Source organism: Miniopterus natalensis, chromosome 2, assembly GCF_054644295.1.
Source record: "Miniopterus natalensis isolate mMinNat1 chromosome 2, mMinNat1.hap1, whole genome shotgun sequence".
In the NCBI taxonomy this organism is placed as follows: Eukaryota; Metazoa; Chordata; class Mammalia; order Chiroptera; family Miniopteridae; genus Miniopterus; species Miniopterus natalensis.
In genome coordinates this window covers 140,586,638-140,599,108 of record NC_142082.1, presented here as the reverse complement: position 1 = coordinate 140,599,108, position 12,471 = coordinate 140,586,638, and the positions used below count along the sequence as shown (strand labels likewise).

At 42.2% G+C, this 12,471-nt stretch overlaps 1 protein-coding gene across 1 annotated transcript; it reads right to left on the bottom strand.

The window, feature by feature from the left end:
- Nucleotides 1-7,326: 7,326 nt before the first annotated feature.
- LOC107528167 (keratin, type II cytoskeletal 6A) lies at nt 7,327-12,110 on the bottom strand. The gene is made up of 9 exons (XM_016201095.2): nt 11,601-12,110; nt 10,457-10,671; nt 10,073-10,133; nt 9,821-9,916; nt 9,532-9,696; nt 8,938-9,063; nt 7,918-8,138; nt 7,665-7,699; nt 7,327-7,553 (listed from the first exon to the last, which is right to left on the bottom strand). Exons 1-9 carry the CDS (start codon nt 12,108-12,110, stop codon nt 7,327-7,329), a joined length of 1,656 nt encoding a protein of 551 aa, XP_016056581.2.
- Between the last annotated feature and the right edge of the window lie 361 nt (nt 12,111-12,471).

The following is a 12,471-nucleotide window of genomic DNA, read 5'->3' as shown; positions in this document are numbered from 1 at the left end:
ATGTAGATATTGTATATTGTTACTTACTCGCTTATATTTTTAAAAATTAAATGAACGATACATGTTTAAGAAACAAAATACATGCTCAAGGCCATTGCCTAGCCGCCTAATAGCCATACGTGGAGGAAAGCAGGGTTCCCTGTAGTGACTCCAGTGGGACAGGTTTCTGTGCTCTTCCTGAGGCCTGTGTAATGTGTATGTGTTAATATAAAATATGTGTAATATATTGCAGGCATATAAATACATATAACACGCACTTTCTCTTTTCCGACTGTGCTGTCCCTGCTTCACCTGCCCCTGTGTTTTCCGCCGACTCTCTCCCAGTTCGGTAAGGCTGCTTTCTCGTAACTGCTTCCCCTGTTTGTCCCTGCCTGCGCGGTCGGGACGTCTTTTCCTCTCGGGGCGCTTTCAGTTTGGCCTTCATTTCTATTGTGGCTCCGCCCCACCTTCTTTTCTTAGCTCTACAAGCTAATGTTTTAATTGTCTCACTACATTGGCCCTTTGTTCTCTGATTTTATGATGGTGTTTATTTGACTGAATTTTAAAGTCAATGAAATAATATTTTATTGTGACTTTTTTCTGTTGAGTACTTTTCATATGGTTTTTGCTTTTCCTATTCCCTAAATTAAAAAAAAAAAAAAAAGTAAAGTATCTTCTGAGAGTCCTAGAATGGTTCCTTTCTGACTAGTGCTCAGCTTTGAATGAGGTGAGCTACTTCTCACCTGCCATTTGCACAAAGGATTCTGGGAGGCGGGGCCAAGGCCATATCCAGGCTAACATTGAATTCTCATTATGACCCAGAGCTGGGTGAATAATTCTTTTCATCTTTAATTCAGCCAAACCAACAAAGATTGCTGCATGGTTCACAATTCACAGTCTTTCTTTGCTTCAGCAACAAAATGCTGCCAGTGGGCCTTGACCGACCCTTGTTCATGCCGCTTTCAGAGTTTCTGGAAACTTCCTGATACCTGGGGTCCTGCCTCCAGCCCACACACCCAGCTGTGATTGTTGCAACAAGAGCTTCTTGGATCTGCACCTGAGGAAGTGTCCTTTACATTGGTAGGAGTCTCATGAGTCAACAGCACCTGGCAAGTAGGGAAACCTCAGCGCTGACTTGGCTGGTGGTGTCGCTTGGTTTAGGTTTGTTTGTTTGAGAGAGTGCTCTCCACTGCCTTTCCCTCAGCTCAGGCTGTGCGCAGCTGCTCTCTCTGTCTTCCTCACAACTGCGTGTCCATTCTCTGTCTCTGGGAGAATATTCTTTCTTTTTTAAAATCTAAATTTAGAGATTTTAAGTTCTCTTTCTTTCTTTCTTTCTTTCTTTCTTTCTTTCTTTCTTTCTTTCTTTCTTTCTTTCTTTCTTTCTTTCTTTCTTTTTTTTGGTGGTTGAGGGTGGAGTTAACCTTTATGTTTGTTGTTCTTCTTGTTGTTAGGTAATTCCCGAGAAGGGGAAATGCCTCCCTATCCTCTGCTAGGTTATATTCAGAAGTCTCCCATTCACACATTTATATTGAATATATTATATTAACTAAAATGTTAAGTTAATAACTTAAGTCAGAAATTTTGATTTTCCTCTCTCATACTTCTTGGAAATAATTTTATTCACTGCAGATGTCTTGTCCTCAGAGCCTCTCTCATGTTTCAAATCACCTGGAATTTTTCTACAGGACATCATATTTACCGTCCCTAGAAATTTAATTCCAAATATATTTGTGCTCTTCTCAGTGTAACAGCCTGCTTTATTGCTTAAATGAAATTTGTATCATTGAAAATTTCAAACAGATACAATAATATTCAACCACCATGTACCAGTCACCCAGATTAAACGATTATCAATATATCCTCATTATTGTTTCATCCAATTCCCCTACTTCTTATATCTGAAAACTCTACTTCTTTTATTGAGCATCTTATAGGAAATCCAAACCTTAGGTCATTTCACTTATAAATATTTCCATGCATGTCTAAGTAACAATGACTTTTTAATCTAAATCTGAATATAAGTGGGCATGAGATTTCATTAAGAAAGGACTTGGTTGTTATATAATAACTGTTTTGCAGTCAGTGCCAAGTATGCCCTAAATCCAATCAGCCTGTAGTCTGACAAAGTCAGGCATATTGATTCTTTATGATCAGGGGGAGCACAAATAGAGGAAGACACAGAGTAATGTGCCACTCTCATCACATCATATCAAGGGTACACATTGTCAACATGACTTACCGCTGCTGATGTTAACATTGATCACCTGGCTGAGGAAATCTTTGTGAGATTTCTCTACTGTAAAGTTGCCTTTTATCCCTTCCTTCCTTTGGAAGGGAGTCAGTGTGCACAGCCACACTTCGGAGGAAGAGTTATTCTCTACCTCTTCAAGGTGGGAGCACCTACATAAATAATTTGGAGTGCTCTGCATGACTGTTATCTATCACCTCTTATTAATATTATTCAATCATTTATTCATATGAGTACAAGCCATGAATATTTATTTTATACTTTGGATTGTAATCCAATACTGTATTATCTATCTTTAATTAACTTCTGGCTCAAATTATTCCAATTTGGCCATTAGGAGCTATTTCAGTGGGCTTTTTGATTACTTCTTTACTTTATGGCATTGAAAGATGCTCCTGTATAATCTTATATATTTCCCACCCCATTTCTAGAATCAATCATTTCTCCTTTATTCCTAATAAAAGGGCCTTCAGGGTTCTCCAGAGAAACATAATCAATAGAAGATATCTATATATTATAAGAAATTGGTTCATGTGAGCTTTAGAGGTTGGCAAGCCTAGTATCTGCAGAACTGATGTCCCAGTTCAAATTCTAAGTCTCATAGGTTGTAACAGAACCAGGAAGTGCCAGTGTCTTAGTAGGAAAAGAATTTGGCAAGAAAATTCTCTCTTACTTCGTGAAGGACCAGCTTTTTGTGCAATTTAGGCCTTTAACTAATTGGGTGAGGCCCACCTACATTATGGTAGGCAATCTACTTTACTCAGTCTATCAATTTAGATGTCTATTTCCTCTGAATACATCCTCACAGAAACTCCTAGAATAATTTTTGACCAAATATCTTGGCATCTTATAACCAGTCAAGATGATACATAAAATTAACCACCACACTAACACTGGGCAATTGTTTTAGAAGCCAAAACCTGGGTGCTCGATGGGCTCAGAGCCATTGGAGTGACTTTGTTTCTAGGCACTATTAGGTGACAGAGAAAAAAAATATGTGTATATTCTAGCCCCTGTATATGTACTTATCTATAAATATTACTGTATATAATTGTTGTGTCTATATTGAACTAAACATAACTTCATGCTGATGTCACCAACTCTAATTCATTACCATAAGGATCATTTTAGCTTTCTCCTTTGCTTATCTGTAACCTCAAACACCAACAGTGATAAACGTTGCTCCAACCATCCTCCACTCATTTACTTAATTTTTCAATCCCAGTATATACGTATAGTGGTGTCAGAATTATTAAGCCTTATCCCCAATGGAAATGACCTTATCAACTAGAGCACAGTGTTTATGTGCAGTTCCTTTGCACCTTTATTCTTGCAGATTTCACACATTTCCAAAATTACTTAGGTCAGGCTTTCTTCTCCCCACCCCTTAAAGTGAGGTTGTTTCATACATTTGAATCATAAGATTCTTTTTCTCATGTTCTACATTTCATCCTGGGATTTCTTAACCTCGTAGGTTATTTTTTAAAATTTCTAACACTGTGGTTCACTGTGTGCTACAAAATTCTGTATGTTTTTACAAATGCATAGTGTTGTGAATTCACCATTATAGTATCATACAGAAGAGAATTATCACCCCCCTTCAAAAAAATCCCCCTGTGCTTCACCTACTTAACATTGCAAAGGTCTTTTGCCTTTTCATATAAACTTTAGAATCAGCTTGAATCTTTAGAATTTACAAAAGAGATTGCTGGAATTTCAATTGAGATTGTGTTGAATCTGCACACTAAGTTGGGAAGAACTGATATTTTAATGATATTGAGTCTTCTAATCCATGGATAGGGAATAGCTCTTCATATGTTTACACATTTGATTTCCTTTGTTGGTATTATAATTTTCCACGTATAGATTCTCTACATATTCTGTTATGTGTCTATATATTTAAATAGTATAAAAGTATTTAATATTTTTTAAAGAATTGAAAATTTCAATTTTCAGTTCCTCGTTGCTGATTTAGTAATAAATTTATTTTGTTCTGTTACTTTGCAATACAGTAGTCCCCCTCCCTTATCCATGGTTTCACTTTTCACGGTTACAGTTATCCACGGTGAGCCATGGTCAAAAGCTATTAAATGAAAAATTCCAGAAATAAACAATTCATAAGTTTTAAATTGCATTCCGTTCTGAGTAGGCTGATGAAATATCATGCTGTTCCCCTCTGTCCCCCCGGCACATGAATCATCCCTTTGTTCAGTGAATCTACACTGTATACACTAGTGGCCCATCACTTAGTAGCTGTCTCAATTATTAGATCAACTGTCACAATATCACAGTGTTTGTGCTCAAGTAACACTTATTTTACTTATAATGGCCCCCAAACCCAAGACTGGCAATTCAGATATGCCAAAGAGAAGCCATAAAGTACTTCCTTTACGTGAAGAGACATATATGCATAGGAATAAAACATAGTATATATAAGGTTTGGTACCATATCCATGGTTTCAGACATCCACTGAAGGTCTTAGAATGTATCCTTGTGGATAAAGGGGGTCTACTACATTGGCTTATTAGTTCCAGGCAGTTTTTGACAATGTCTTCCAGGATTTCTACAGAGGCTATCATGTCATCTGAGAATAAAAACAGTTTTATTTCTTTTTTTCTAGTCTGTATAACATTTCTTCCTGTCTCTCATATTATTGCACTAGTTAGAACTTCCAGTACAACGATGAATAAAAGTGGAGAGAGAACTCATACTTGCCTTGTTCTCGATCTCGGAAGGAAAGGATTCAGTCTTCACTAGAAAGTGTGATATTAGCTATAGGAATTTTTATATGTTCTTTATTAAGATAAGGAAGTTGCCCTCTTTGCCTTGTTTGCTGAGATTTTAAAAAATAGTTAATGATGTTGGAGTTTGTCTTATACCTTTCCTGCATTTATTAATACAGTCAGATGATTTTTCTTCTTTTGCTTTTTGCTATGGTGGGTTGCACTGGTTGATTTTGAATGTTGAACCAGCCTTGCATATCTGAAATAAACCTCACTTGGTTGTGGCGTATACTTCTTTTTTATACATTGTAGAATTCAATTGATAATATTGGGCATTTTCATGTCTACGTTCATAAGAGGTATTGGATTGCAGTTTTCCTTTCTTGAAATATCTTTATCTAGTTTTGGTATTAAAGTAATGCTGGCCGCATAGAATGGGTTATAACGTGCTCCTTCTACTTCTGTTTCCTAGAAGAGGTTGTCAAAAATTGGTGCCATTTTCTTTTTAGATTTTGGTAGAATTAACCAATGAAGATACCTGGGCCTGCTGCTTTCTTTTTTGGAAGGTTATATTATTTATACAATTCCTTGAATAGAGATAGGACTATTCTGATGATCTATTTCTCCTTGTGCAAGTTTTGGTAGTTTTGTATCTTTCAAATATTTGGCCCACTTTATATGTTATCAAATTTGTCACATAGAGTTGTTTGTAATTTTCCTTTAATGTAGTTTTAATGTCCATACACCATAAGATTTAAATTTATACATATACTGTTTTTAAGCCTCCTTCATGTGTATTTCAATATGTTAGATAATTTTCCTTGTTAGTTATTTTACTTTCCATTATTCCTCATGGGTACATAATAAAAAGTGTGGTGACTGGGCTTAGACTTCGGAAGCCAGTCATCACACATCTGCAATTGGGGAAATTCTGGGCAGAAGGTGAAGAGATGCCAAAGGGAGAGGCTCCCCATGTTGCTGGAAGAATAGTTAGAAGTGAACACAGCAAGATTCTGATACAGCAAGATCCAGAAACCTCCTCTATAAATTAGCTAAGCCAAGAAAATTTCTCTCATGATGTGAGAACCTGGGGATTAGGGACATGGGAGAAATGAACTGGAAACAGTGACTGGTCCTCAAGAAGCAAAAGTTGACAGACCACTGTTGCACGATATCTGAGTTTTCCATGACCCATTCATAGAAGCCCAAGCAGGCCAGGGCATACCTGAGTGGATGTGGGGCCATCTGGAGCAACAAGGACTCGATTTCTTTGAGCCTGTGTGACTGGTTTACAGTATAAGCAGGTGGGAATTATCATTCTTATTTTGCCTTCACACTTCAAGAAATCAGCATGAGTTGCATGCCTGAACCTTCATTTGACCAGCTCTACTGTTTACCTTTTTTCCAATTGTGAAGATTATTGAGATTCACATCTATGATGTACAACTTCCTGCATTTGAACTATTTCCTCAGGATACATCTCCAGGTGTGTAATACCAGTTCAGGAGTGTGCACATTTTAATTGCTCTTAGAATACATGTTATCAGGCAAATTTATTGGTCATGAAGGCAATCATAAGTGTAAATTAAATATCTTATTCTATTGTGAATGCTCTTTTGCTCTAACTGGACAGTAACATGTTTCTCTGTGAATATGGGTGACTACTGGGGCAGAAGGAGGTAGAGTCTTAGACACCAAGCCAGAGAGGCTAAGCAGCTAGAACCTGTAATAAGCAGTAAAAACAGACTTCACAATGACGATGGACCATATCCCTAGCACTCCATGTACCAAACATTTAGATGGGATTTGATCTGGGAGGAATTCTGAATGTGAGGATGCCAAACCGCTGTTTATTGAAGCTCTCTAAAGAATGGGAGTGAAGCACATGGGGATTGCGAATTTGAAAAGGAACTTGTCAGATGAAACAGCTCAAAAAACATTGGTGACAATCAAGGGAATAAGAAACATGCATAATAATAAACATCTGCTTTATTTAGCAATACAAGTGAGCAAAGACCAGAGGAAACACAGCAGGGATACAGAATGTACATTATAGAAATAGTCACTTGTGCTTTCATGACCATTGCAAGGAAGGAACCCACACTTGGAAGATGGGGAATTACTGGGTCAGTGGAAAGCAGGGGGAAGTTGTTCTGTTGTAGGATCGAATACAACCAGTGACCACCTTCTGATGGTGAGCAATGGAAGCTCAGAAGGAGCAAGTATGGGCAGAGAAGAGAGGGCACTCAGCAACCTCAGTTCTAATTCAAGAACTACGAGTAGGTAGCAGGAGAGAAGAAGAAACTTGAAGAGAAAGCTAAGGATCTGGAAAGGTGGCCTGAGACAATGTGGGACCAAGAGCCTACGGGAGGACTTCAGTAGCCCCTCCTGCTGGACGTGGTGGTGGTGTACTTGATGGAGGAACTGCTGCCTCCAACAGAGCTGAGACCACCTCCAAATCCTCTGCCACTGCCCGAACTGAAGCCACCTCCAAGGTTGTGACCACTGCCATAGGAGTAGCTGCTGCCTCCGCCCAGGCCGAAACCACTGCTGACACCACCAGCACTGCCATAACCACCAGAGACAGTGGACTGCACCACAGCTGTTGAGGAGAGGGGCACAAGGACACACACACATGGTGAGCTCATTCTGCCAGCCTCGATCAAGTCAGAAGAATCAAGGGCAAGGGAGGGAGGCAAGCAAAGATACTTACAGATGTTGACTGGTCCAACGCCTTCTCCACTCAGCCTAGGAGGAAGGAAACACAGGGACCTCAGAGAACCACTCCTGGACCAGTGTGGAAAGCTTCCATGTGAGGACAATCCATGGGGGAACTGCCTTCACAATGGTTCTCTGACAGTAGCGATTATGGCCATCACCACTTTAAACTTGGGCTTTAAACTTGTTCTCACTGGCTGCACATGATGGAGAAGCACCCAGGTGATTGAGGAGGTTGAGTTACCCACCTGCACTCCTCGCCTTCCAGCAGCTTCCTGTAGGTGGCGATCTCCACATCCAGGGCCAGCTTGACATTCATCAGCTCCTGGTACTCCTTCAGGAGCCGGGCCATGTCCTGCTTGGCCTTCTGCAGGGCATCTTCCAGCTCAACCAGCTTGCTCCTGGCATCCTTGATGGCCAGCTCCCCACGCTGCTCAGCCTCAGCAATGGAGGCCTGCAGGTTGGCGCACTAGAGAAGGAGGTAAGCAGAATGGACTTGCAATCTAGTCCTCCAGAGGAGACTAACCATGCTTCCTCCTTCCCAGTGAGATAGAGATCCAGAGCCCAGATGGCATGGAAATGGAGCACAGAGCCTTTCTGCCCAGTCTTGGCCCATTCTGCAAACCTTATCTAGTCTATGAGTCACTTGAGAAAATGTGTGCCCCTTTGTGTTAACCACCCTGTATGAGGATCTGGGGCTGACTGGGGGGAAGCACTATAACAGACATAGACCATGGGCAGTGGAAGAAATGGGCCCACTAGTTTGTTTTGAATCTTGATAGCTTTTGAGAATCTCATGTGGTAGCCACACTAACTTGTACAAAATTACAAACATACTCAATGAGGAGATGAGTTTCTTCCCCCTCACATTTTTAGGTTACACTCGTCTTGTCCTGTGTCTTTGCTGGACTGTCTTTTATTTTCCACCTTGAATCTTGAGCAGATTTGCACCAATCTTCCTCACTTTCTGGCCTGCCTTTTCTTTCCCGTTTCCTGCATTCCCAAACCAACTGTCCTCATGTAATCTCTGCTCAATGTCTCTAGACTATATTTTTACAGCTCTAGACTATATTTTGACAGGGTGTATATCATGCTCTTGGGTTGGGATCCATCTGTGCCACCTGTGGGAACTCACTTAGGGTAGAAACTGCATGGTGTCCTCTTCCTGCTGTCCCCCAATTCCCAGGAATTTCACAAATGATGGTTGATGACCATGTAGTGGTCTAGCAAGGAATCAATGCTTTAATTTTCCTTAGTTCCCACCATACCTGTTTCTTGACATGGTCGATCTCAGATCTCAGCCTCTGGATCATGCGGTTGATCTCAGCAATCTCCTGCTTGGTGTTGCGCAGGTCGTCCCCGTGTCTGCCAGCTGTGACCTGCAGCTCCTCATACTGTAGCAAAGAGGGAGAGGAGGCGATGTGTATGGATTTTCACATGTTAACAGTGACTGTCACACTGAGCCAGGCTTTTAATAAATCAAACCCAATGGCTTCTCCAGAAGAGATTTTAGGAAATGCTGATGTTGCTAGGTCATTGGCTACTATACACTAATCTCAGCCCAACCTTGTTGTGAAACCACTGCCTTTCTAGCTCTCTTCAGAGCCAACAATGTCCGGCATCAGGGCGAAGCTAAAGCAAAGATCGCCTGGTCTACATTAGCTTTCCTCCTGCTTGGGTTTCTTTGACTTACCAGGATTGCACATAAATTCTGTAAATATCTACTCTATCAGTACAGGGCACACATTCTGTGAGGACACCAGCTTCCTAGAAGTGCATTTTCCCAGTGAAGTCTGGTAGCCTTGCTGGTGTTTAGGGAGCAAGCAGAAGAACTTCTCAGCAGCTGCCCATTCACTACTCACCTTGGTCTGGTACCAGGACTCAGCCTCAGTCCTGCTCCTCTGAGCAATCTCCTCATATTGGGCTTTGACTTCAGCGATGATGCTGTCCAGGTCGAGGTTACGGTTGTTGTCCATGGAGAGGACCACAGACGTGTCTGAGATGTGGGTTTGCATCTGAGCCAGTTCCTGCAGAACATAAGATGGTCAGATCGTTTTCTCTTTTGACATTCACAGGTTTCCCAACCCCGAGTTCTCCCACCCTTTTGCAGAGCCCCATTAGAGTAAATAAAAGGAAGGGGGAGATGCTTACTGCGTCATAGAAGGCCCTGGTGAAGTTGATCTCATCCATGAGAGCATCTACCTTGGCTTGAAGTTCAACCTTATTCATGTAGGCAGCATCCACATCCTGGGGAATAAGCCAATGGCAGGGAGTCAGCTGAGCCCTCCTTCCCCATCTGCCCATCTCTCAGCCTCCCCACCTCTTCTCCTCTCAGATGTGGGGAGGACCCCAGAGTTTTCTCCTTCTGCAAGAAACATGAGCCCCTGCTTCTGATCAGCTCACCTTCTTCAGAGTGACAAATTCATTCTCCGCAGCAGTGCGCTTGTTGATTTCATCTTCATACCTAGGAGGGGAAGTGTGGGAGTCAGTGGTGAAGGTGACACAGAGAAGGCAGCCCAGGGTCAGAACTTTCCATACCAAACATGTCCAAGTTCAGCTTTCCTGCCAGTAAACCTCAAAGATGACTTTTGTGGTCCCTAAATTGTTTCCCTTTTTACTCTCCCTACCCACCTATATAGCCCTTTTGTTCTCTCAGGTTGGATTTTAAGCATCATTTGTGATTTTTATTTTCATGGGCATGTTTTGCTACAGAATCATGACCACATCTGGACCAGGTCTTGAAGTGAGCGGTTCTGGCAATTGATCCCATTTCTCTCCTTAACTCACTTGCTCTTGAAGTCCTCCACCATGTCATGCATGCCCCGGAGCTCTGAGTCCAGGCGGCCTCTGTCCCCAACGATACTGTCCAGCTGTCTCCTGAGGTTGTTGATGTACTGCTCGAACAGAGGCTCCAGGTTCTGCCTCACGGTCTTGGTGCCCTGCTCCTGCAACAGGGTCCACTTGGTGTCCAGGACCTTGTTCTGCTGCTCCAGGAAGCGCACCTAGAAGAACACAAGTTGGTTATTTACTTGATGAAGGACAGAAGAAAGATATTTGATGTGTTGGGTCTCCAGGTACACCTGGGCGGTCTCCATGGTGCTGGGCTACTACAGAGCATGTACAGAAGTTCATGCTGACAACCTGCTTTTCTTCACACTTTACAAACCTCACCAGTGAGAACTTCCCATGGGTGAGGAGGTGCTCACACCCTTTAAGTTATGGAGCCTTATCAGTGAGTTTCAACATTTCTTTTCTTTCTCTTCAGAAGTGAAATCACAATTCTAATTTAAAATCGTATTTTCATCATATATTTCACAAACTTTGTTTTAAAGATAGTACCTCAGTTAAAGGAATAGCAAAGTTTTAGAATCTGATTATTAAATTCAAATCTTATTATGATTAGATCCCAATCTAATTTTCATTTGGTATACAAGTCTTGTCTACAACAATCTCCCTCAGTGGTCACTACCTGATTCTACAAATTTAGTATTTCAATGAATATGTAAGTGTCTCTGAGTCTTCTTTTCCAATCCATGAAGAAATGGTTTTCATTTTTCTGTCACTCTTTTTTCTCTTCCCCAGAGCCTTAGAGCAGTTTTCACTGGAATTTTATTTTTCATAAAATAAAAATTAGATTCTTCAGAGGGTAAAGCTAACTCATTCCACTTTCTCATTGTTTTTTCTTTTTTCCATGGTTCTCAAAAGTTGAGAATTCTTTCTAGACAGGAATGAGAGACATTAAAGAGATTTGGCAGTTTTAAATGTTTTCCATTTCCTTCTGCCTGTGGTCAACATGGAGCTAATCTGGCATCCCAGGGGGGGGGGCAGTCCCCCTTTCCCTCTCCCCTCTTCTTCCCCTCCTAGGACATTTGTTGGTCCTCAAGTGTGGGGACTGGGAATCCCCACTGGAGGACAGGTCTTCGGGACTCACCTTGTCAATGAAGGAGGCGAACTTGTTGTTGAGGGTCTTGATCTGCTCCCGCTCCTCAGTCCTCACCCGCTGGATGGTGGGGTCGATTTGCAGGTTCAGAGGAGTGAGGAGATTCTGGTTGATCGTGACCTCTTGGATGCCTCCAGGGGGGCACACAGGGAAGCCAGCGCCCCCATAGCCACCTCCAAAGCCAGCTCCAGCACCCAGCCCAAAGCCAGCACCAGCTGCACGTTCAAAATTAATTAGACGGCCTCCAAAGTCAAAGCCACCTCCAACTCTGCCACCAATGCCGCCTCCGAAAGAAATTCTCTTGGAGCCCCCCAGGCCATAGAGGCTCCTGCTGCCAAAGCCAGCTCCTCCACACACTCCACCGAGGCCTCCACTGCCCCTGGAGCGGGACACAGAGACACTGCTGAAGCCAGAGCGGCCGGCCCCAGGGACTTTGGCCGAGCTGGCACTGAAGCCACGGCGGCTGCTGCTTTGGATCCTCACGGTGGATTTGCTCGACATGGTTCCTAAAGATGAGAAGGCTGAAGAAGGTGCAAGAGACTGGAGGGTAGAGCTGAGAGGAGCAGATGTGTGTGATGAGTTTCCCCGCAGCAGTTTATATATAGTGAGAATGGGCTGGGCTCAGTCCTAGAAGGTGAGCTTGCAGATTGGGAAGGGTTGGGCTTTACAAGCAGTGAGGTCACCCCCAGCACCTAGAAAGGTAAGAAATATGAAGATGGCATATTTGGCTTGCTTTACTCATGGAGAAATTCTCCTGCCCTCCAGCCTTGTCTTGATCCCCACAGAATAAGGCTGAATGTGAATTCACTAAAGTCATGAGTTAGTCATGCTCTCAAACAAAGGAGACAAGTCACTGATCTGT